The sequence below is a fragment of the Monopterus albus genome, unplaced genomic scaffold, assembly GCF_001952655.1.
Source record: "Monopterus albus unplaced genomic scaffold, M_albus_1.0 scaffold172.1, whole genome shotgun sequence".
In the NCBI taxonomy this organism is placed as follows: Eukaryota; Metazoa; Chordata; class Actinopteri; order Synbranchiformes; family Synbranchidae; genus Monopterus; species Monopterus albus.
Window position 1 is genome coordinate 1,011,836 of NW_018128052.1, and position 26,001 is coordinate 1,037,836.

Consider the following 26,001-nt stretch of genomic DNA (forward strand, 5'->3'; position numbering starts at 1 on the left):
TTAATTTGTTCTTATATGACTTATATTTTTCTTCCGCCTTCTTGGATCTGTCCTTTATAAATTCTTTATATAACGCATTCTTCTTTTTACATGCATTCTGTAATCCCTTACTCATCCACGGTTTCCCACTGTAATTCCTCTTGTTTTTATACTGCTTCCGAGGACAGTTCCTGTCATATACTTTCTTAAATATATTTAAAAATTGCTCATATGCTTTATCTAAGTCTTCCTCTCTGTAAACTGGTTCCCAGTTTTGCCCCATAAAATCCTCTTAACCTCCTTACAGCATGTTCATTCGTCTTCACTGCTTAAAGCTCAGCCTGCTGCATAACTTCCTTCTTCTTTCTTGCCTCTTTGTTCGTTTCTCAGGTTTACAGTGCTGTTTTCCCATGGTAATGCAGTAGACCTGGGCCAGATGAGCAGCTTCTACATCGGCTTAGGTACACGCATCAACTGCAACATCTTCTCCTATGATTACTCAGGCTACGGTGTTAGCACTGGCAAGCCCTCTGAGAAGAACCTCTACGCTGACATTGATGCTGCGTGGCATGCCCTGCGCTCTCGGTAAGCAGGCAGAACATGTGTGGTCCTGTCCACCCAAGCACCATATGCGAGTTCAAGTGACTATTTGATAAACCAGTAAGGATCACTCACATCACTGGTCAGTAGCTTATTGTGAAAATAGCATTTGATTTGCTCAGTTTTATGCAAACATAGTCCTTGCTGTCTGCAGTACCCTCTCTCTGACTATCAGCAAATCAAATCAAAGCTAAACAATGGCTACATATCAGAAGGATTGATTACTGGCAGTGGCAGGCTGAGCGCCACATGAAGCTGCAGCTTCTCAAATTATTTCTCTTGTTTATCTGCTGCCAGTATGGTTAATGAGCCTTTTGTTAGTAGAACCTACATTCTCAGGTGGCAACATGGAGGAAGTTTGTGACCACCAAAAATTAACACTTAAGACAAGAAACATTTGTTATTACAAAAAAAAAGTTAATCTGCATATAAAATTTTTCACACTTGTATGCTGCGCGTCCATCATTCTGCACACTAGAAGGTACTCTTGTTCTGATATTTTGTACTGAAACCTGTGTGTCCTAGGTATGGCATCAGCCCTGAGAACATCATTCTGTATGGGCAGAGCATTGGCACAGTGCCCACGGTAGACTTGGCATCACGGTTTGAGTGTGCTGCTGTGGTCCTCCACTCTCCTCTTACCTCCGGCATGAGAGTGGCCTTTCCTGACACCAAGAAAACATACTGTTTTGATGCCTTTCCTAAGTAAGTTTCTCAGTTAAGAACATGTTTTAGAATTCCTTTCTGCATTATCAGTATTTTAAATAATATAAAGTGACATTTCATTCAAAATGTATCTTATTAATAAACAGTCAGCTTTAAATGTGTCTTAAAAAAAGAACAGAACATCGTCTGTGTTGCATTAAGTGCTCAAATGTTATTATTTACAGGAAACTCAAATGGTGATAATATCTCTGTGGAAAAGTATGAAAATGTCCATTAAAACTTCTCAAACCACTCCTGTGGTAAAATGTTACACATTCAGATTTCCAAGGGGGATAGGCAGAGGTAACTGGGTTCAGAACGAGCTTTAAAGGCATGGTAATTAAATGTGTTTATAGTTGGTCAGAATGGCCACACTGGAAGGCAGAGTGAAAAGGCAACTGTGATAGAGAAGAGATGCGATATAATTAAAAAAGGATAATGGGGCCTAGTTTCAGACAGGCTCTCCGGGAAGACATTCCTAATGTCACACTTGGTTAGTCACCTTAAAAGTACCACGAAAGTTGTGTAAAGCTAGAGGAAAAAGTACAATAACTGGCTTCTCTCAGCTCTGCACAGCTGGCCGGTCACAGCGTGATGTGGTGCGTATCGCATCATCACTCTCTGAGCATTACAGCAAATTGTCAACACAGACACCTTCTGTCCAGCATCGGAAAGGTGTGGAGGGAGTGGCTTTTTTAAAGTTTTTTTTTTCCAGGCTTTTTAGCTTTATTGTTCAGTAGGTTGTGGGAAGGCAGATAGAGGGGGAGACCTGCAACAGATGTCAGTGGTTGGAGTTGAACTGCTGACGATGAGCACACAATGTGCTTTGGTACATGGTGCAGACCATGTCGTAACCACTCGGCTATGGGGCGCCCCTGACAATAACCAAGCTATCTGGCCATCTGATGTAGAGATTGGACACAATATAAATCCTGGGACAAGCACATTGCCAGGAAAGAGACTTCATTTCGCCCAGAATCTACTTGTGCATTAATTGCATCTGCCATTTTTCCTGCAGCATAGAGAAAGTGTCAAAGATCCCGTCTCCAGTCCTCATCATCCACGGTACAGAGGACGAGGTGATCGACTTCTCTCACGGCCTTGCCCTGTTTGAGCGCTGTCCCAAGGCCGTGGAGCCCCTCTGGGTGGAGGGAGCCGGTCACAACGACATTGAGCTTTACAGTCAGTACCTGGAGAGGCTACGGCGCTTCATCAACCAGGACCTGGCTGCACAGCATGCCTGAGAATCAGCATCCTCTCTGCGTTTGTATGAATGAGACTGGTGTGTACGTGTGTGTGTGAATATGAATGAGAAACGGGATGTGTGAGTGAGAATTAGACCTAAAAAGGATGTGTGATTTCTGTCACATCTGTGTGTCTTTGAAGCAGCACACCTTTTAGGTTCATTATCACAACGTACCTGTTTCCTATTTTAAAAGGTGAGAAATTTATTTTGTCATCATTATCTATATCCATCTGTATGGTGTGTAGTGAAACGCTAAAAATAAGAACTGAGATGAAACAGCGCCACAAATGTGGTTTTTAAGGTGGGAAAAACTCTAAATTGCAGCTTTTAAAATGTTTACTCGCATGAACTAAGAAAGAATAGAGATCTGCTTTGTCCTAAAGACACACAGATGTAATGTTTAATTGTGATGTGTGAATCATGGATGTGAGTGTTGAGTGTGTATTCATAATATCTCCATGGGACTGTGACACCTGAATAATGTGTGCACATGCTTATGTGTGTGTGTGTATGAGTGAGGCAGTGCTGTAAGACATGGACATCCTGATGACTTGGACAGCTGCAAATGGAGGAGGCTACTGGAGACTTATCAATGTTGGTGGGTTTTTTTTTTTTCTTTTTGTGGGGACGTATGAATACCTCTGCAGCTTGACCAGTTCTCTCTCTAGTGGACAAACACTGGTCAAGCCTCCTCCTCCTCCTCCCCATTTACCTGTTTAAGGGACATCCATCTGACTTCCAGGGCATTTCCCAAGTTGTTGTTCAGCTAACACTAACCTACTATATTTAAGTGGTTTGGGGGTCCATCTCCTTTCCTTTGGTGTCAGTTACGACAGATACACAAGGACTAAGTCTGAAATACTGCCATAACTTGTATGGCTGGGGGGTGTCTCACGCCGTCCACTCCCTCATATCTGACTCTTGAAATTTCGCAGAACAGCCAACTTCTGCTTTATTTCCTGGCTGCGCTGTAGCTTTAACTATTCACTGTCCACAGAATCAGTGCAATTTATAGGAAATTGCTTTGATTTCCTCTCTTTGCTTTTATTGCCCAGTTCTACATATTCTGAGCAAGAATGATGGTGAGTTTGAAACGGCACCAGGGCTTTGAGAGCCACACTGAGGATATCTCTGGGTAGGTGGAGATTCCTGTGGCATTGATCAAACAGATACTGTATAGAAGTGCAGGTTTAGTCTGTACTTTGTGTCACATTAGATCAGTTGGTTCTAAACACAGGGCTGCAGCTCTTAGTGTTTGCTGATGTGTGAGGTTTAAGGCTTGGGTAGACTGTGCTGATGAAATAGCAGCAGGCATATTTAAAGGAATAGTTAGATAGTGTGGAAATGTGCTTACTTGCTTTTTTGTTTAGAGTTAGATTTAGAAGACTTATCACTAATGCGGAGACTCCAGAAAGCTACTTTGCACATAACTTTTATCCTATCCAGCTAACTGGCTGCAGGATTAAGCATCATACTGTACCGTACTGACAGAGTGGTAGCGATCTTCTCATCTAACCCTCGGCAAGAAACTGTCTTCCCACTGTCAAAGTATTCCTTTGAATCTGAAGCTCAGTTGTCATGGATGTTTGTGAATAATCTGTAGTCTCATCTGGTTAACAGACCCTATTGGAGCCTGATGTTTTGGTTGGATTTGGAGGCTTTAAAGGCAAAATAGTTGCTCAGTTCAAACTAATCATGCTTCATCTGAATCATAAGGATTAAGTTCCAGTCTTACCGTACGGTTTGTTTTCCAAGTCTTGTTCCAGTAGAATTCGTCACTGGAGTTCGACAGCCTCCTGGTCAAAGGCACCCTCAGCACGCTTTCCTTTCTCCTTACATTTTTTTGTCTTGACCATAGATTGATTGTCTCAGAACCATGCGTGCCCATGTTATGACTAATGATGTGACGCGCCAGGATGGAACATCATGCTTACTGTTTAACCTCTGTGGCCCTAAATGTACAGGAGCTCTTTTATGGGTGGCAGCATGCTTCTTGTCTGACACAAGCCATATTTGAGCCTCTCACTGTTGGTGTGGTGCAGGTTCCACCACACGCACCTTTGCACATCACCGCACACACACTCCAACACAACATACACATGCATACACACAAAATCCATGTACTGTTGTAGACGGTATATTTACATGTTTATATATATATCAGATCGAGCATGACAGAAGCAGGTCTTAGGTTCAGCACTATTGTACAAAGCATCCAAAGTGTAATAAGGGTATAAAATGTAAATTTGTGTGTTCACCATTATTATTGACTGTCTTCTACAGGCCAGCATCAAGGATACTAGCTTCCCGTTTGAATAAGTACTAATAAGCCCTGTGTGTGTAGACCTGAAAAAGTACTGGAACTGGTTTATGGTCACAGGCTAGCACCACATTTCCCATCTACACTCTTGTGTTTGCTGCACATCGGTTGCAGTGACAGTAGCTGTTTTGTTAAAGGGAACTTGCAGTACTGAACAAGCACTGATCGGATTACTCCATTTTGGGAGTACACGTGGGTCTTAGTAAATGGTGGAAAGGTTACCAGACACTGCTTGCTTACTTTCATCATTTCAAACAGGGAATCCCTCAATTCTCATCCTGTGCTTTGTGTCTCTGATATTTAAACAATGAAGACCTGCTACCATCTTGACCCAGGGATCGGAGCTGTCAGAAGCTTTAGAGAGAGGTACTGCCTCTCTCTGAAACGTAAGCCTTAGCTTTTCCTGGACAGGTCGTGTTATCAGGGAAACCACTAGATCCACTTTTCATTCCTGAGCTTTGGTTCAAGAAACAGGGTGGAAACTTTCCATTTTATTGATGCACCACTTTGATCAACATATATTGTGTCCTCTGGCCCTGAATATCTATTGATGGGGGTAGGGGTCGAACAGTGAAAACTGTATGCATGTCTCGTGTTTTTCTGAGCAAGTGGCGAAGTGGGATGTTATCGCTTATGTATTCTATGTGAGGGTAAAGCTGAAATCATGTCATTGAACATCAAAGTGCTTAAAAAAACGGGATGTTTGAATTTTTTATTGCTCATACTAACTGATGTATTGTTATGAATTTTGTGCTAGTTTTTGAATGGGGCAGTGGTGGGCAGGCGGGCGGGCGGGGGCTAAAAAATATTAGTGGACTGTTTATATGGTTACTGTACTTACATATTCTTTGTATTATGATTTGTAATTTTATGTTGCTTTTTTGAACAGAATATGATGTAATGAAATTAATTCATGGGACTGAATCTTGACCTTTTTATGGACAACAAAATAAAAAGATCAATTATGTACAAAAGTAAGATGTTGACAGCATTGTTTTTAAAATAATCTTTTTAATTTTGTACAGTACATAAGGTATGTGTTCAAAAATTATATTTATGTACAGTGTTACACATTTAGCATTTGAATCACATTTTTCAGACTATAGCGACACTGGGTTTTAAATAATAGCATGTAAGCTTTAAAGTCTCAGACTGGCTGAAATGACACTGATAATTTACATTGTTCATATAGTAAATATTTTAATGCAGCTTTAAAAAAAAAAATCAAATTTAAACCTCTTTTTGTACAGTATCAGAGAAGGCCTCTGGTCACATATATGCTATCAGGTTTTTTGGACATCACATATTTTCATGCAGAATGTTTGGTCATGAAAATTGATTTTAAGGCACAGAAATCAGTTGACTGAAGCCTGTATGAACCCTGTATGTACCAGACTCTCTAATACCTACTGATATGGGAAAAGGTCAGTAGCAAAAATTTAGGATATCTGTTTTGTGTAGAAATTTCAGCACCTGAATTTATTAGAATGAAATTCTATTTGTTTCATTTTCAGTCGGGTTCAATGGCAGTGACTGCCCTCTGCTGGCCGACTGCTCTCATTAACAGCCTTTCTCTTAGGCATTACACCAGCAGTGTGAACCCTCAAATTCATAATATGCCATTAACAACAAAGCGCTTATGTCATCTTGTCGACACAGACTATGGCGTGTTCTCACTGTCATAGTTTGTGTTGATTCAAGAAAATGAAGACCGATAGTCAAGCAACTACTGCTAGCTGAGCTCAGCTGTTCACTGGCCAGAAAATAAACAAGGCTTCAGCAGGCTGCTCACTGCAACAAATCCTCACTACAGTTTTCAATCTATCAGCAGAGAATCAATGCTCTCCTCATAGAAAATACTGTCCTGGTGCTTCTCCACCATCTAGTTAGTTAGCTAGCAGAGGGGTTGAACTGTTCTGTGACTGAGCACAATATTGCAAATGTCATTGCATAAATTGTGTTGTATGACAAATGGATAAAGCCTCAGTGTTAAGAAGTTTTCGGACCCTCTCTAGACAGACATACAGTAGGATCTTAATAGAGTGGTATATTGCCTGAGTTCCTAGAAAGATCCCTCTGTCCAAGTCCCCCGCCGCTGGCTAGGTTTCTTGATCCCTGCAAAAGATGAAGCAGTGTGAGGAGAGGACGGTGGTGGATGACTTTCTGATCCCTGAATGTAGCAATGCTACAGTCCAGCATTTTACTAATATGAAATTACAAGAGTGTTCAAATATTCTATCAACAGTAAAAGTACTAGTACTGTAAGTAGTACACTGTCAGTAATGACATTAAACTTTAAAGGTTGGCATTATAAGTAAAAGCTTGTAAAAAGCATATGCTGACGTGTAACATTTATAGTACAACACATAGTTCCCAGTGTGTGTGAACGTGCTGGAATGTAAGCAGCGAATAAATGTATCCATGATGCAGTCGTGAACCTGTAAAACTACTTTGTTCACATGATGGTGAACTGATGGTAACCCCTAAAACCGGTTTGAGACATCTCATTATTCCCCAACACCCTACAGGCTTTGTTCTGTCTCTCTCGTGACAGGCTTCCTTTTTCTTTACATTTGTGTGTACTCACTCTCTGTGGTGTAAAGACAACTCAGTCAGGGCTCCCAGAGAATTCAGCTGCTCCTCCAGTGCTATGATCTTCAGCCCGATGTATCCTGATACCAACAGCAGCAAAACAGTCCTGCAAACAGACACGATAACGTCTTGAACGTCTTCCAAAAAGAAAGTACATTGTGCTGAATGTGTCAGAAGCTGAGCGCACAGTCTACGATGGATAGATACGTTACAGTCCTAACAGTACGAGATCAGTAAATAGTATCAGCGTGGAGCCGGAGTGAACAATGCGTAAGAACATTTAGATAAACCACATTCAGGATTGGGTTTTTTTTTTCCCTCTGGAGAGCCAGTCCAGAAAGTTAACACACCAAACCACATCTGGGTGTATGTTTCATAAACACTATGTATGTTGGATCTGCAAAGAATTCTGCCTAAAACATCAGGCAAGATGTTGGGCTGAAGGCCATGCCTGGCAACACAGGCAGAGAGGAAGGTTGCCTTAAAGTCTCAGTTTAAGGAATAAAATCCCTTGTAGGGTTAGGTGGTCTCCTCCTGTTTTCCATTAACAGCAATACTGGTCAAGTGTCCACAGCTACATAGACAGTGGCAGAGGAAGTATTCAGATTCTTTATGTCAGTAATACCACAATATAGAAATACATGCATAACAAGTAAAAGTCCTGCACTCAAAATTTTAAGTAGAAGTAGAGCTGTTTAATCAGATGAATATTTTTAAAGTATCAAAAGTAAAAGAAATGGACCCTGAGCATTTGATTTATACACATGAAAAGTTTCAAACTACAAAGTAACTACTAATGTAAGCAAAGCAAAATGAACAGCTTTATCCTTATCTCTAAATTACAGTCAAGTAGAATTATAAAGTAACAAAATGAAAATTCTATATTGCCTCAAAACTATACTTTGTAAATAGACTGCTACATAAAACCACTGGAGAAATAACAACACCCACAGCAGCACGTAGATGTAGAAGAGGATGCCGTGATTCCTAACGTCTGTGAGTAAGGAGAACGGTGCGAGCCTCTCAGTGAGTCTCCACATCCACGATACAGCTGGTTGAGACAAAAATCATCAACCTGTTACTGTATCAAGGCACTCTATGCCTTATGGGTAAGCCAAGGAGATATGACAGTACTTGTCTGTCAGTTTGTGAGGGTTTACACACACCTCTGTCGTCTTCATTGGTGAAGCTGCTTTGACGAGTGGAAATAAATCTTATGGGGCCTGTAACGGTACAAAACGTTCAGCGATAGTGTCAAGATATTGCAGCTTAGCAGTAACACATGCAATGTATGAAATGAAGGCACTAATGAATTAAGATACTTTCCCCTCTGACACACAACGAAAAGCATTAACACACTGCTTTCTGTCTCTTTCATTTTCCCCCTCACCTTCTCCAAACATCTGATGAGATCCGTTGTCAAGATTAACGCTGCTTTGTCGGCTCAGATCGTGATCTATGCTGTCCTCCAAAGGGGTTAAACTGGAGGCCTGTAGACAAGGACATGGACACTGAAGCATGAAGTCTGTCATCTTGCCTGTGATTTTTTTTTTTTGCTTTAACCTACCACATCATCATTCCCTGCAGAGCAGAGAAGAGCGCTGCTGTTTAGACTCTCCCCCTGCTTCAGACGACCACAGAAAACACAGTTTAAAAAAAATCCTTTGTTTGACAAGTTACTGTCATTGTGTGCATGCATATTTCAGCACCTGTGAGTTTGAGCAGACACTCTGGAGGATTTTGGAACACATCTCACGGTCCCTCAAAGACACTAACGAGTACTGTCAAAGGAAAAAGGCAGAGGAAAGGGTTAAACCCGTAACAGAAACAAACTGTGTGTGTCCTCCGTGTATGGAAAGTCGTTTAAAGTCTTCGTTTGAAAAGCTGCCATTTTCACTGTAAGAGTAAGAATCAGTTTCCTTCTAGTTTTGAAAGCAATGAACCCATCTGAGTCAAGATGCATTAGTGTTAAGTTTAATGAGTTTATAGATCTGATTATTTAATGATAAGTTTAATTAGTTTTTTTAAATATTAAAAGTTATTTTCATGATACTATTAAAAATAACTATACTATCAATTCAATGCTTAAGGAACAAGTAAAGAACAGGAGCCAACATCACATTCCACGGCATTCAGGGATAGTGTCAAGTAAACTTACTGTATTTTTAATCGGCTTCCTATCCATCATCTACACTTCATCTTCATCATACTGTACATCAGTCATGCAATAATGGCGTCAAATTAAAAGATTTCTTAAGTTCAAAATGACATTTTTCTCAGTGGAAAAATAAAGAGCCATTAAACAAACAAACAAACAAAAGCAGCTGACCTTCCCTCCATCCACAGTTTGAATAGACAACATGGACAAAGCCGTGTTATTTTTCTTCACCTCCCTGATGCTGGGCGTAGGTATCACCAGCTGTGGTGAGAAAATAATAATAATAATAATTCTTGGTGCCTTCACAGCCTTAAAGAGGACAGTACAATCATATTACACATTCTCACTGAGATCTGAAATGTACACAAGCATATGTCACAGTTACTAAACTCATTTCTTTTTATGCGGTCAGTCCTTGATATTAGGATAAAAAGCCCAAATCCTGGGGATGAAAGTGAACTTCGAGGACAGCTGATATTAATGTCGATTGCCTCTTTTCAACTTCAGGGACATGTGAGCCATAACGGCTGTCCTGCCAAAGCGAGGTGTTACTAGAAAATTAAAAGCAAATCAGCTCAGTGGGCCTGAAACGTGACTCTGAATCTGAGCAAACCCACAGCTGAGTTCCACAGCTGTTATGACAGTTCAGTGTTAATTATTTTCACCAGTGTGAATTGGGCTTCAACTTAATGTATCCGAGTGCATTACCTTGGTGTCTTTGAGCAGAACGGCTGAGTGGAAGCAAACATGGCGCTCAGAGACAAAGAGTTTCCCAAGATAGAGCACCTCCTTCTGCAAGGCGCAGGTGAAGGCTACAGCAAAGAGATGCACACACACACAGTGCGAAGTCACAAAAGAGACACACCTGCTGAATCGCTGACTGAATTGTTTCAACTCGTCATTCGCTGCAGACCATTTGGCAAACAAAGCATTAGGAGCAACAGCAGGAAACAGCGAAGGCATCAGGGGCAAAGTGACAAAAGGACACATTTCCATAATCAATACCAACAAATACGTAACAGAGCAGCTCCACTCACTTTGTATCAGGTTCTCTCCCTTGGGAACATCTGGGAACAGTTTGTGAAAGGCTTTATTGTGCTTCTGGAAGCTCTGCAGAGAGGAAAGACTGAGGTGTTGTGAAGTGTGACAGTGAACCCAAACATTAAAACTAAACAATGGGATGAAACTATAAAATGTTGTCGATACAGTAATTCGATACAATGTGATCATAAAAAACTGATTTCCAAAAGAAATGCATTGTACTTCTAGGGGCAAGGAAATGTAGAGTGGTTGACTGGGAGTCTAAACACACACCTACAATTTCACGCTGGCCAAACAAAATCTCAAGCTATACTCCTCTTAATAAAGTTTACTATAAGCTTCATTATAAAGAGGAAGACATTCTGAAAATGTGGCTTTCACATATGGAATTCTTGGAAAATTGTGTCGCTAGGAAAAGGGTCTCAGCTGCTTTGTTAATGTTACTTTGATACATTTTGGAAATATTTATGTTTTTACTATTTATGCATTTCAATTTTTATTGTTGATGTTGTTTGTTTTATGCAACTCACCCAAGGGGGTGGCTTGGATTTTAGAGTAGGGAGAGAAGAATTTAAAATAAGGAGGAATACATAAAACAAAATATTGATTACAGCTGATTTTATTCTCCCCGAGCAGCGAAAACACACACATACACGATACAGACTTACATGAGTGCTGATGGGTTTGTTTGATTGCTCAAGGCTCCCCTCTGCTATGGCATGTTTCCTGAGGACACAAAGAGGTCAAATGCACCACGCTCACACCAATGTAGTAAGACCGTCTTCAGGACTTTGGGTGCACTTTTAAAATTATGAACCATCTTTTGTTCTGTTTTTATCCTAATCCCAGTGCAGTGTTGTAGTCTACCTGAGGGAAATGCTGGAATCAAGGCTGTGATTACGCCGGATCTCCACTTGGGCATCATCCAGACTCTGGCTCGGTTTAGATTTCTTACTCATAATCCCACTGATGCCTCTTCTTATGCCAGATCCGTCTACACTGCTGTCCCAACAGAGCAGGAGATAAAAGTCAACACTGATGATCCAGAGTTCATATGATGAATAAAGAAGTCATGCAAAAATACAAATAAATGTCTGTTTCTTGTGGGAACACATAAAGGGTTAGATTTAAACAAGCTGGTTGCAGACATTTCATTTTCTTCACTTTCATTATCTGCCTCAGGTGAAGGTCGATTTTCCACATTCTTGCTTGTTAGAATCCAGTCTAATCTCTGGAAGTTTAAATTAGTTTCTTTATGTCAAAACAAAAAGTGAAACTAGTTACAACGCACTTGAAACACCTCTGTATATACCGGCTTTGCTGATTTCCTCCCTCTGCTTAGGTTAGCTGTCACTGCATTTGACCTGTGGTTAGTCTGTAGTCTCTGGGCAACAAGGGTCTCCGGTTAGGGGCCGCACTTTTGTAAGCCAGTAGCTACAAACACTAAAAAGTAACTTCTTAGGGTGACTGTGGTTCAGTGGGTAGAGCAGTCCTCTCCCAAGCGGAGGGTCAGAGGTTTGAATCTTGGTGCCAGCAATCCACATGTGTGGAAGTGTCCTTGGGCAAGACACTGAACCCCCCGAGTTGGTGCCGCAGATGGCTGCCTCGGTTCTGTACCAGAAACAAATTCCTTGTGTGTAACATACTTGGCCAAATAAAGGTGACTATTATTCCATAGTGCACATCTGGTGCTTAGACGGACTTGGTTGCATGGTGTCCAGCTGTAAAAGATCAGGACTGTTGCTCTTGTTTCAACATCTTACAATAAATACAAGAGGGACAGTGAGAGACAAAAAGAGAGAGTAAAGCAGACAATATAAATATTTGTACTCACACTGAGCTGTCCAGTGAGAATTTTCTGAATTTAAAATTCATAATCAAAAGCAAATGCTTCCAGCTAATACACATGCACCTGCTGCCACACATCCATACTTCCAGTGCAAGACAATATCTCAATCTTCTCTGCTCTCAGGGTTACAAACTCAATGAAAGACCTTGACTGTGAGTTGCTGGCTTTATTTCCTGGAGGCAGCGCCAAAGCAGCAAGGTGCAGGCAAGAAGCCGCCTACTGTAATGACTTAGGATTGGCTTCTTATTGTTCAGTCAGCCAATCAGCTGTGAGAGGTCGGAGCTTTCCCTGAAACTAAACCGATCAACGAGAAAAAGGCCACAACATTCTGTTCTCCAAGGCAACTGTTACAATGGGTGGCACCTTTTGAAACACTAGTTAAGTTTACCCAGGTGTTTCATTGTTCCTAACTGATGTGCAAAGCTCCATAAATCCACAAACATTATATTCAAAAAGTTTATATTTCTTAAAAACATTAAAAATACCTTTGCACACTCAATGGCCACTTTATTAGGTACACCTGTATGCAATTGTTTCAGTTTTTGGTGAAATTGTCATTAATGTATAAATTCAATTATATGTTTATTAGTGATGTCATAGTTAAAGGTGGTGTTGTACAGGACTACATTATATTTAGATGTGTCTCTAATTTTGTCCTCCCCAGCTATGTAAGTGAGAGGGTCAGAATATTAGGAACACCTCTGAATATGATGTAGTCCAGTACAACACCACCTTTAACTATGACCTCAATAATAAACATATAATTGAATTCATACATTTATGACAATTATAAACACAGATGTGAAGGTAGAGGTGTTGCACTGAATTGCAGACAATTGTACAGGTGTACCTAATAAAGTGGCTGGTGAATGTATATTTTCATTGACACATGTACAGTGGGTACGGAAAGTATTCAGACCCCCTTAAATTTTTCACTCTTTGTTCTATCGCAGCCATATGCTAAAATCATTTAAGATCATTTTTTTCCTCATTAATGTACACACAGCACCCCATATTGACAGAAAAACACAGAATTTTTGACATTTTTGCAGATTTATTAAAAAAGAAAACCTGAAATATCACATGATCATAAGTATTCAGACCCTTTGCTGTGACACTCATATATTTAACTTAGGTGCTGTCCATTTCTTCTGATCATCCCTGAGATGGTTCTACACCTTCATTTGAGTCCAGCTGTGTTTGATTATACTGATTGGACGTGATTAGGAAAAGCCACACACCTGTCTATATAAGACCCTACAGCTCACAGTGCATGTCAGAGCAAATGAGAATCATGAGGTCAAAGGAACTGCCTGAAGAGCTCAGAGACAGAATTGTGGCAAAGCACAGATCTGGCCAAGGTTACAAAAAAAAATTCTGCTGCACTTAAGGTTCCTAAGAGCACAGGGGCCTCCATAATCCTTAAATGGAAGACATTTGGGACGACCAGAACCCTTCCTAGAGCTGGCCGTCAGGCCAAACTGAGCTATCGGGGGAGAAGAGCCTTGGTGAGAGAGGTACAGAAGAACCCAAAGATGACTGTAGCTGAGCTCCAGAGATGCAGTCAGGAGATGGGAGAAAGTTGTAGAAAGTCAAAGAAAGTCAACCATCACTGCAGCCCTCCACCAGTCGGGGCTTTATGGCAGAGTGGCCTGACGGAAGCCTCTCCTCAGTGCAAGACACATGAAAGCCTGCATGGAGTTTGCTAAAAAACACCTGAAGGACTCCAAGATGGTGAGAAATAAGATTCTCTGGTCTGATGAGACCAAGATAGAACTTTTTGGCCTTAATGCTAAGCGGTATGTGTGGAGAAAACCAGGCACTGCTCAGCACCTGTCCAATACAGTCCCAACAGTGAAGCATGGTGGTGGCAGCATCATGTTATGGGGGTGTTTTTCCCCAAATGCAGGTGTGAAAAACTTGTTGCATCATTCCCGAAAAGACTCATGGCTGTATTAGCTCAAAAGGGTGCTTCTATTAAATACTGAGCAAAGGGTCTGAATACTTATGACCATGTGATATTTCAGTTTTTCTTTTTTAATAAATCTGCAAAAATGTCAAACATTCTGTGTTTTTCTGTCAATATGGGGTGCTGTGTGTACATTAATGAGGGGAAAAATGAACTTAAATGATTTTAGCATATGGCTGCAATATAACAAAGAGTGAAAAATTTAATGGGGTCTGAATACTTTCTGTACCCACTGTATATCAGTGACACTGACGCTCTCTTTGATAACCGCTTTGTTAATTCGCTGGTCATCTTCATTTTTACACTTAGTGCTCATACACTGTATATGCACTAGAATAAAATATCAAACATTTGAAAAAGTTGAAACCAGTGGTATAAATTAACTAAGTACATTTAGTCAAGCACTTAAGTACAGTTTTGACATAGTTGTACCTTACATGGCTATGTCAACATGCTTCTACAATTCAGAGGCAAATACTGTATATTTTGCTCCATTACCTTTGTCACAACATCAGTTACTACTTATTTTGAAAAATTCAAATTAATATCTAGTGGTGTCAACTGATTAAAATATTTAATTGTGATTAATGGCATGATTGTCCATAGTTAACTTGTGATAATCGCATTTTAAAAAGATCTGTTCTAAACAGTGGTGGAAAGTACATTTACAAACTGTGCTTAAGTACAATTTTGAGGTATCTACTTCAGTATCTTCATTTTATGTTACTTCATACTTTGACTTCATTAAATTTTTAGAGGCCAATACTGGACTTTTTACTCCACTAGATTTCTTTTATACCTTTAGCTACTAGTTACTGTTCAGATCCCGATTAATACAAAAATACTGCATAATTATAAGACCTCACTGATCTGAAGTGGAAAATTCACAAGCTACCCAGCAGTAATTCAAATTAAATGCATATAAGCTCATTAAAACTAGCTCCCCCTTAACCAACTGCATGCAACATTAAATGTGATGTACACAATAACGCATCAGTAATTGTAATGCAATAAAATGATATACAGGAATTTGAAATGTGCCATTCTGCATTGAGTACCTTTACTTTTAATGCTAATACGTTTGTACTTTTACCTAAGCAACATTTTGAATGCAGGAATTTTACTTGTAACAGAGTATTTTTACACCGTTGTATTGCTCATTTTACTGAAGTAAAGCATCTGAGTACTTCTTCCATCACTGGCTCTAAATGCACCTTCATGGGACCCTGGGGTGACTGTGATTACTGAGATAAGTCCAGTGGTCTCTGGTGGACACAGCCGTGTTTGTCTGTCCCGACGCCTCCTGCACTTTAACTTTCTCATCTTCATACAAGTTGTGTGTCTTGGGGACAGTGGTGGCTTTCGAAGACAATTCATAAGTGGAGCCTGGATGCGATGCGGATTATTTCAAGCAGACCCTCGTCCTCCACAATGTTAATCGGTCTGCGAGCTGCAGGCACCATTTAGCTATCGCCGTTGAAAGTTTGTTGCTTGTAGAGTTGTCCAAGCGTCTCCGTTGCAAATATCCAGCGTGGTCTGTGTTTGGCGGGTTGGTCAGTAAGTGATACACAAGACTCAACGTTCTCCAGTGGGAACATCTATTCACATCGACAGTGAATGTAAGTAACTTTGGCCTTGTCAGGAGAACCATACGGCAGAGTTTTGAAGCTCAACTTGTCACTTAAAAGACTATTTTCTTTAGCAATTTCTGCTCAAGGAGGTTTGTTTGTGCTTACAATCCACACCGTTACTGCCACAACACTTCCTGAGTTCCCAAACTACGGGGCGAGCCGAGGGTCATCATTACAGAAACTGACAAACTACCCAGGGTAGTTTATGCCAGATATCCTTATTTTGATCTTTTGTATTTAATTGGATTTTTAAAAAGATAATGAATACACGTGTACCCAAATGCATGCAATATGATATATGCAGCATACTTATTGTTTGTAATTGCAGCCTATCACAACAGTGTCAGCAGTTATTTAGACAGAAGGTCATTTTCATTTTGGAACATGTAAGCTATTTAGGCCAAGCCCATTTTTTGTGTTGCACTGTCAAACCACAGGTAATCATAGGTCACACGGTGTTGTTCCAGGTGTTTCTCTTACACTCACCTCCACCTTTGTCTCTGTGTGCAGCCCAGAGTGCTGAGTTGACCCTTGCTGTTTTATTATGATTTGAAATGAAAGGATTTAGTAACTTTTACCAGCAGTCGTTACCAGCTGATACTGTATTTAGCATTCTGAAGCAGTTTTGGTTGTGCTAAATGTATGAAGTTTGATTTACATTTGCAGTCTACAAACATAAATAAGATGTCTTTTGAGGTTCTACAGGTAATGTGTGGTGCAAAAATATAATGTAAAACTTTTCAAATGAATTGGTATATAATACAGAAACATTTTAACAATAAGCTTTTATAACAGTTTTCATTGTTTCATTTGCAAGCCACATGGTGATATATCATTTTCAGAAAAACATCATTTGTGCTCAGCAAGCGTTGGTTCAGGGCAGGGTCATGCTGACCTTCATGACTTGTCTCTGCAACTGTCACTACAGGAGACCGAAAACAAAACAGCTACTTGCATAAAAGCTAAAGGTCCCTCATACAGGTGAATGAGGCTCTTATTCTCTAACTACTGAAGGTGTAAAGTTACTGGGCCTGTCTCAACACTTCTCAAGAAAGAAATAGTATAGGTTAGTCACGAAAGCTTTCAAATAACCATTCATGTATTATCCTGTGATTGACAGAACAATACAGTCCTTGCACGCTCCTTTTTATTGCCCTCCTTATAACTTAAAAACATAATATACAGTACATGGCTCTCTGAGAGAGGAGTAGGAGAGTTAACTGATCATACTCAGTAACCAGGAACACACAGTACTCTTCTTCAGGTGCAGAAGCTCTTCTTATCAACAGACAGATCAGTCTGGAACACTAAGATTATGCTGCTATACGTGACCTTTCACAGGCAAGGGACTCATATCTTGTATGTTCTGAAAAATCAAGTACGTGTAGAACTATGCTGAGATTAGATATATCCCACATGAGCCTTATTTTTACTGCCTTACAGCTGCTTACATCTGCTCAAGCATGTGAGTGTGTGACCTGCTCTACTGAAAACTCACATCATCAGTCATGCAAGGAGCAACTGTCGTGTTCATGCCATTATGCCAAAATCCAAGTTGAAATTATGACTGGAGCTTTTCTGAAAGGTCTAGTATATCTGACTTGGTACTTAATAATACACAAATGCCTGAATGTCAGACAAATATGTACACCTTACATCAACCAAAAACAACTGTTCAGTGTATTTGAACCTGAATATGACGGCATTGTATTGTCATTCCACAATATTTATTCTTGTATTACTGTAAAGCAGCAGCAGAAGTTGCAACAGGATATAATTTTTGCCTCCTGGTTGCAGAAAAGAGACAAAAGTTGAGTTGAGTTCCCAGTCATTTGCTTTTCTAAGAGTCATTTTGTGTAAAACAGTAAAACCTGGGTGCAGGGACTTGAGTGCATTTTACTGTGGAGTTACTTCGGCCTCACCTAGTGGACAAGGAATGAATAACACCAAAGGACAAAAGCCCACAGAAACAAGCGGCTCATTGTGCTGTATAGCCAATCATCCTGCTTTTAATACAAAGTCAAGATACATTATCTACATCCATTGTTTGAAAGGAAAGAACAGGTACATAAGTGAGGAGGATGGCATCACCATAGCTGGCCCTCAACATATTTCATATTATGTTTTGTGTGTGTCTTTATATTTCTCTTGACACAATAATCATTAGAAATTGAAGGAATAACATATTTCATATATGTCACACATCATCAAGACTTCTGGACCACACAAAAGTTAATAGAATAATTTCAGATTTAAAGAATAGCTTTTAAAGGTGTGTTGGGCGATTCTTACCCATTCTCTTTCAAAAATACACTTGCTACCATGTGCTTTCCAGCAAAGAAAATACCGACAGCTTGTCTGAGCTTTTCACCAGCAACTCTGCTCTATAAATCTAATTTCTCTGGTGCAAAAAACTATCACGGCAGGGTGGGATCATACCTCCCTTGCTATGATTACACCACTACCGTTGCTAGCGAGGGGACAGGGCATCACTGTAAACTCAAACTAACTCTGCATCTAATGTACATCTCTAGTTAACTAGTCGGACATCAGTAATCAGTATCAAATAGCACCCTACACATAGGGTGTACTTCATAATAATAAAGCAAATTAAAAAAGCACCAAAACCGACCACTAAAAGTAAAAAAACAAACAGTGATGGTATCGTACTTTAACATTGGCTCGCCAAAAAACAAGTAAACAACATCTCATTGGTAATAGTGGCTAGATATCCCAAATAAATAATTAAAAACAAACATAAAAAGTAACAAAATAGGATAATATACATCTTAAAAAAATCATATGAAATAACAATGACAAAGTGAACAATAACAATAAGGCTTTTTTTTTGCGACAATAAGAACTACATCACATCCAATCCCACATTATATCTTGTGCTCAGACATATATAACTGCACTGTATAGGACTCCAATGATAGACTGTATGTACAAAATCTGTGAAATCGCCTGAAAATGGCTGATACACCGGATCATCTCTGTGCTCTTCAATCACCACGTGGGACCAATTATGATTATATGACAAATCAAGAAACAATATATATCAATATCAAGGACTTGTGCAGTTGTACTGGAGTTAAACGAAGGGGAAAACATCAGTCGGTTAAGTTGGGATGTTCTGTACAGTGTAATATAGGGACAGAGAGCTTTGCAGTTGAGCTTATATGGAGGCAGAAAAGGGGGAGAGGACTGTTCAAAGTGAGCAATTCACCACTTGAATCTTTTATGGATTTTTCTCATAATCTTTCATTGCTCAAAATAAAATATATTTATCTGCAAAGTGGTGCACTTCAAGTAGGTAAGTTTAAGAGGAGGAAGATGATCAGGAAACAACTTTCATCCTCAAGTTAAGATACTGCATGACAATAAAAATTTAACACACAATGCATGAAGAATTAAGCATGTTAAAACACAAGCAACAGGTCGGCATAAGGCAAAGACGTACAGTAAAAACAGACACCTCTGGAGAAATGGGGTGAGAATGGTTTTAAATTCAAGAAATAAAGGGATCAGAACTCTTTCATTAGCATCTCTTTCAATATGTCACTGTTGGAATTGACACAATGGAACTGACATCAAGAGGAGTTGAACTGGAGGGTGAACAATGATTATAGCAAATATAGCAAGCGAGCTTTGTTGAATGAAGAATGCACTGGACTACAAACCTCAGCCCAGTGGACGATATGATGGCCTCTAATTACTGCTCTGAGGCCAGCTGTTACTGAGTGAGGACACGAGTGGGAAGTATGAACTGATCCTTGGCCAGTGTTTAAGAGTGGTCTCTAGTCAGACTTTGTGTTATGCTGGATCAGAGAGGGAGCCATCTCTCCTGGTGGGCTGCAGTTTATGTTCACGCTGCATGGTTTCTCTTGGCACTGTGCGTCGGGTAAATGAGCATCCACATGCTTCTTCAACAGTCCTCAGGGTGGTGAGTCCTCACTGTAGGCTTCTGCTGAGGCATCGTCTATTCACCTGCTTTAATTTATCATCAGAACTACCTGCAGTAGTACAGTAGTAGACACCTTTGAAAGACTTATAGACACATAGAAATGTTCACCTTTGCACTTTGTAACCCCTTAATACACCAAACTAATAGATACAAAGTTGAGGATAAAAAGCCCATGTAGGGTGCAGCAAATATCCAGGCTCTTTGTGTTTTGTTTTTTTTGTTTTGTTTTTTACTTTTTGTAGTTTATACACTTAAAGTATCATAATTCCTGTTCAGAAGCCAGAAGTATTTCACTGGTTCATATTGGAGATAGCTGACCACAACACACATGTATTATACGTCCTTCACACTGGAACACTGAGGTAAGTATATGGATTACACATGGACAGTCTCCACACCCACCAGCTCCTCGTCGGAAGTTCCTGATGAATGTGGGCGCTGTTAGACACAGATTTCTCGTAGGTGTATTTGTTGTTGCTTTTTGTCGTTGTTGGTGTAGATGTCCACTTTGAATCTCGCTCCCGGAAAACGTCCAATGTTCGTGTTATTTTAGGCTGTCGTTCTCTTGTTTCACTTGTTCACTCAAAGATGGATGGATGGTTGTAGCTTCACTTATGTTGCATAGTGGTCAAAGCTACCCAGGTACTCAAGGGCAGCCTGGTAGCAGAACTGGTACTCATCCTGGGAGACAGAGACATAAAGACATGGGTAGCCTTTATGAACAGAACAGAATTCAGACAAGTAGGCTGGGCCCAAATGATTTATCACTTTATAGACTAATAATAGGACCTTACTCGATCAATTCTAAAAGCTAGGGGTAGCCAGGATAAAGAGGCAAGAACTGCTGTAATATGGTTTCTCCCTTTTTTCCAAGTAACTAGCAGCAGAATTAACTGCAATCTTTTTATTAATGTACCAGGAAGACCTGCTAAAATAGCACTGCAATAGTCAAGCCTGCTAGTTATAAATTATAATATTTTGTAGCTAATATGGTAGCAATGGTATGGCAACATTAAACCCTGACTTTATGTTGGGGATGTTGTCATATCTAAAAAGTGTTAACATGTATTACAAGTTGTCTGTGCAGATTCTCATTCATCCAGATCATAGAAGCTGAAAAAGCCCCCAACTGGACTAGGTTTTTAGGTCGAAGACGTTTCACCTTTCATCTAAGAGGCTTCATCACTTCTGCCCGACTGGCATTGAGTCGGAGATATTTATCCCCATCAGTGGTGTTTCAGTTCTTTGATGGCCAACAATGTCCCCGAACGACGACTGAGTCGTTATAGCCCAGTATCGGTGAGCGTCATATGTATCTATTACATACATCGTATGTATCACAAGTGTTTTCTGTTTTTATTTTTATAATTTGCAACATCAATTTGAAAGGTCTGTTAAAGAAAAATGTATTTCCATTCTTGGTGATGTTTTAAGGGTTGAGAGAACTGTATTATTTATTATTTGTTTGTTTTATTAATTCATGAAAAGCTGAAGTTTTTGAGACACAAGGACAGGGACTACAGTGACAGTTGTATTTGTGGATTTGTATTGAGCTTATACAAAACGTTTCCCTTGTTCTGATTAGGACTACGCATTTGTGAAACTGATGTGAGATTTAAGTCAGACAGCAAGCATGGATGGTATGTTTAGGATATTCAAACAGTAGAAAACTTCATTATTCATCATTAGTAATAAAGAGTAAGACAGGCAAAACTTTTATAGATATGCCTACTTTAAGGAAATCAAATAAAATTGGTCAAATATCAACAACAACAACAAAAAAACTGAATAGCTTGTTGACCGACAGTAATGCAGCTTTAACCAACACTGTGCAGCAGCAGCAGCAGCTGCGCTCGCCTTGCTTGTGTCTCTACCCTGCTTAATGAATTGGTAAGTTCCACCTGGGACTCAGTGTTTACCTCAGTCTGCACCATGGCTGGCCTCTGTGTCCGGAGCATTTTCACAGTCTGGAAAATGTCCACCGCCCCTTCGTAACGCATCCTTTCCAGGACAATACTCAGAGTGATGAAGACGCCTGTCCGGCCCACGCCAGCGCTACAGCCGAAAGGAAAACGTATCAGAGCTGTGACAGCAGCAAGCTACATCCTGACAATCCTCCTGATCATGCACACAAGGGCTCAGTTAAGCTTCACCCAGATGCTGACCTGCAGTGAACGCTGATTGGTCCATCCTGGCCAAACTGCTCCTTGGTTTTGTGCACCTGGCCAATGAAATCGATGAAGCCTTCCCCGGATTTGGGCACGCCTTGCTCTGGCCAGTCGGTGAACTGGAACTGACGCACCGTGCGCGATTGGCCATCCTGAAGGAGTGTGAAAGAAATAAGAATAATATCATGTCAATATCAACAGAAGACCTGCAGGATTGTCTCAAAGTGCATCTGACATCTTGCCATAACATATTGAGATGCTTATTTTGAAATATGTAATTACTGTTAACATGGGGTGTTTATTTCAGATATACCGTTTTAAGAGCTTTCTGCTGTACTGACAGAGGAGTGAGACTCTGCCAGGCAATATCCTTTTTCCTTCTAATGATTATGGTTATCTGACCCAGGATCAGTGGCTGTGGTTAACTTTAAGCCGTACCGTCAGTATGTCCTCTATTGTCAGGCACTCAATAGGCAATTACATCTTTTCTCTTCTGCTCAGCCTTTCTGACTCCCCCTTTAATGGAGATCAATAGAGCATCCTGTCAATGTGGCGTCAGTGTGGGACAAGCTTAACTGGACTTATCTATGACTGGCACATATGTGCATGGGTGAAAGAGCACACACAGCCTTTCTCTGTCTCTAACACACACACACACACACAAGCTGTCAAGATAATCTGGAGAGAGCATGGTTGAGTGAGTAATCTAGGGTGGTTTGTCGATAGTGCTGCCCGGTGTGTTATGTACACACATTCACATACAAAACACACACTAATCAACACACACTACAGGTCGATAGGACATGCTTTGCGCCACTGCCTTCTAACAGCACTGATGCTTTGGGAATAGAGCAGAAAAGTTAAGTAGTGTAAGGTTACACTGCCATCTGGATAAAACACAGGAACAAGGATTTAAAAACACAAACACCATGAACCCACCCTGGCATCTGTAACTTTGAACTCTCGGAGAATGTACTGAGGCATGTTGTACTCTGCCATGGGATCCACCACAAAGTACTGGTACCTGGCTGAGCGTTCAGCCGGCCAGTACTGGTGACACTTCTCCTGAGAGGGTAAAACAGGAGAAAAGAATTGATGACATTGTGGACAGGGCTGAAATCTGCTGTTGTTTGTAACACTTTGTGTGTTTGTTTTTTGTCCATACCCGTCCCATTTCTCTCAGTTTAGTGAGCATGACCACTATAGTGGAGTTGTGTTCCCATAGCATCCTCCAGAAATCCTCTGTAGTCTCAGCCAGTGGACCCTGGGTGGCAATGTATCCCCTCTGCTGCCTACAAACACACAAACACACACACAGTGAAGCCACCTCCTCCTTTCATTCTCTTTGTTTCTTATTCTGTCAAGCATCAAACTGAAAAGACGGTCAGACTTCAGGCAAGAAGAGGAACGGTCAAGACATGTGTACAGTACACCCACTCTAAAGGCCTGACTCATCAGAGGTTCTCCAACATCCCTCTCTTTCACTGGGACTGAAGTGAGGGCCGTGCAGAGAGACAGAGAGTGGGAACATGTATACTGCAATACCAGATCTGACAGGACTTGGCAGGTGAGAGCACTGTGGTGAAAACCTATCCAATTCATTCACTCATCAAGTCATCATAAGAGGACAAGGGGGGTCAAGTCATATTTGTGTTTGTGGGAGAGAAACATACCTGTATCCATCAATGTAGCTGGCGTTAATGTAGTCGGAGCCCTCCAGGCCTCTGATTGGCTGGAGGCAGACGCGGGTGGTTTCATAGGGCATGATGTTGACCAGTCGGTTCTTGAATTTGTTGCAGGGCAGGTTGGCTGTGACAAACCGGGATGTGTGGGCTTTGGTATTAGCCAGACGCTGGATGGGGAGAAAAAATGTGCATGTAAGATTCATTTTTAATAAAACCTATAGGCTATTATAATATATGGTCTCACAAGAGTGCAGGATTATTCAGATTTACTGTATATGTGTGGTTAGCTCAAACAAAGCAACTGTACTCTATATTCCAGTGGTTCTCAATCTGGGGTCTCAAAATAAATTTGAATTTGTCAGGAACGGAGAAAAAATATTTTCTGTCACACAAGATTTAATTTAAAAACTTTTCCCTGGACTCTCACTTACCTTAAACTCCAGCTCCATGCCAGTGACATGCTCTCCGCTCTCCACCTTGGACAGCTTCTGCATGTAGGAGTACAAACTCCTGGCTGCCACCTCAGTGTTTCCACAGGCCACAGCCTCCAGCAGGGCCTCATGGATGAAGCTGTACTGGTCCTCCGTCTGCACCATGTAGTTCCTCTGCGAGCGCATCAGGGTCACGTGGCCATAGATATCAACTGTGCGCTCGTGTCGAATCCGCTCCAGCATGGCATCAATAACGATAAAACAGCCGGTGCGACCAACACCGGCACTGAAGCAAGAGCAGTGAGGATGTGAGTTTACTAGTAGAGAAGAGCTTATTTTTAATATTTTGTTTAAAATTTTTAGGAAACACACTTATTCACTTTCAAAATTAGGTGAGAAGATTTATACCACTTTCATGTATATATAGTAAATATGAAGTTAGCTTAGCTTAGCATAAAGACTGGAAATGGAGCAAAGTTGGTAGCCTAACTCTGTCTAACATTTAAAAAAATCCAGTGTTAATGTCTGTAATCACTCTGTATTTATTATTTAATGCATCTAAATTCATGTTTATTCAGCCTCTGCTAAGGGTCTGAAATCTCAATTTACTGCTCACTATTTATTGAGTGTCTATTAAATAAGGTGTAGTGACCATCTCATTACACATACAGACTGATTCTTGGCCGGATGCAGTGACTCCCTGGAGTCTCTGCTGTTTCTAGCTGCTTCCCCTGCTTTCCATCTTTAAACCATCTCCTGGATCTATTTTCATATTTAGCATCCAGATATGATAGCAGCATCTCATCTAACACCATCTCTCTGCATGAAAGTGAGTAAGTATATTTTCCCAAATGTCAGACATTGTCTTTAAGGTAAATGTGTGAGTGTGCAAACCTGCAGTGTGCAATGATGGGCCCGGCGTCAGGAGGATTGCAGGCTTTGACCCTGCGGAGGAAGTTGAGGAAGGGTGTGGGGTACTCCGGCACACCGTGATCTGGCCAGGCTGTAAACTGGAACTGACGCACTTCTCTTCGCTCACTGCTGCCACTCTGAGATAAGAAACAGGCAGAAAAGATTGTGTTTACACCTGTGAGCTTCATCCTCCCTCTCAACTCCCTCTTCATTATTTAATTTTACTACATAACAATGAACGAGTAGTTAAAGGGATTTTTTTGTTTTGTGAATTTTAGTCACAAATGTCATGACCAGCTTCCTTTATACAGTACTTTCAATAAGCTTTTAAATAGTCCATGAAAACCTACCTACAGTACATACACTATATATAACCCAGATATTCTATCTATCTATGTATTCCATCTGCAAGAAAGACAAATTATAGTAGCATTACTGGATATTTGATGTATATTATTCTATACTCCTTGACGTATATTTGACTGTGATGTTTCACAACGCATCAAGAAAAATCTAGAGAGCACTTGGAAGCTACACTTGGCCTAGTTTCTGTGTTTCTAAGTAGGCCAGAGAGACATGCTAGTCTGACAGTCCTAGATGTGCCCTGTGCTATAAGAAAATGCTCTGCCTCCAACAGTGATCACATCTCTGACACAGGGAAGCTGGCCTGGTTTGAATCCTCCATGAAACCCACACTAATCTACTCTCCTCTGAGTGTCTGCTCATTCTGTGATGACAGAAATTCATG

General features: G+C 40.6%; 3 protein-coding genes across 3 annotated transcripts in view; 1 reads left to right on the forward strand and 2 right to left on the reverse strand.

Annotated features, from left to right (window-relative positions):
• The window catches only part of LOC109969277 (protein ABHD17A-like), a 9,446-nt gene extending 3,656 nt beyond the window's left edge, over positions 1-5,790 (forward strand). The window contains exons 4-6 of the mRNA XM_020616016.1: positions 370-564; positions 1,105-1,284; positions 2,303-5,790. Of these exons, the coding sequence (XP_020471672.1) occupies positions 370-564; positions 1,105-1,284; positions 2,303-2,528 (601 nt within the window). The 3' untranslated portion in view covers positions 2,529-5,790. The remainder of the gene's footprint in view (positions 1-369; positions 565-1,104; positions 1,285-2,302) is intronic.
• Positions 5,791-5,892: 102 nt separating this feature from the next.
• LOC109969231 (GRAM domain-containing protein 3-like) lies at positions 5,893-16,606 on the reverse strand. The gene is made up of 13 exons (XM_020615954.1): positions 16,577-16,606; positions 11,509-11,643; positions 11,310-11,367; positions 10,638-10,710; positions 10,309-10,412; positions 9,772-9,861; positions 9,152-9,223; positions 9,010-9,066; positions 8,833-8,932; positions 8,609-8,665; positions 8,394-8,493; positions 7,438-7,548; positions 5,893-6,965 (listed from the first exon to the last, which is right to left on the reverse strand). Exons 2-13 carry the CDS (start codon positions 11,598-11,600, stop codon positions 6,950-6,952), a joined length of 930 nt encoding a protein of 309 aa, XP_020471610.1. The 5' UTR covers positions 11,601-11,643; positions 16,577-16,606; the 3' UTR covers positions 5,893-6,949.
• Positions 16,607-18,068: 1,462 nt separating this feature from the next.
• LOC109969344 (receptor-type tyrosine-protein phosphatase delta-like) overlaps positions 18,069-26,001 on the reverse strand; it is a 64,615-nt gene continuing 56,682 nt past the window's right edge. The window contains 8 exon segments of the mRNA XM_020616165.1: positions 18,069-20,738; positions 21,977-22,112; positions 22,223-22,377; positions 23,165-23,290; positions 23,391-23,517; positions 23,899-24,077; positions 24,342-24,627; positions 25,236-25,390. Of these exon segments, the coding sequence (XP_020471821.1) occupies positions 20,670-20,738; positions 21,977-22,112; positions 22,223-22,377; positions 23,165-23,290; positions 23,391-23,517; positions 23,899-24,077; positions 24,342-24,627; positions 25,236-25,390 (1,233 nt within the window). The 3' untranslated portion in view covers positions 18,069-20,669.

What these genes read in the sequence shown, in the direction of transcription:
- LOC109969231 (XM_020615954.1), bottom strand. Translation starts at nt 11,600, where the DNA reads ATGAGTAAGAAATCTAAACCGAGCCAGAGTCTGGATGATGCCCAAGTG. An exon ending in GATTCCAGCATTTCCCTCAG is followed by an intron (nt 11,368 to 11,508) that starts GTAGACTACAAC and finishes TTGTGTCCTCAG; the next exon opens with GAAACATGCCATAGCAGAGG. An exon ending in ACAAACCCATCAGCACTCAT is followed by an intron (nt 10,711 to 11,309) that starts GTAAGTCTGTAT and finishes TCCTCTCTGCAG; the next exon opens with AGCTTCCAGAAGCACAATAA.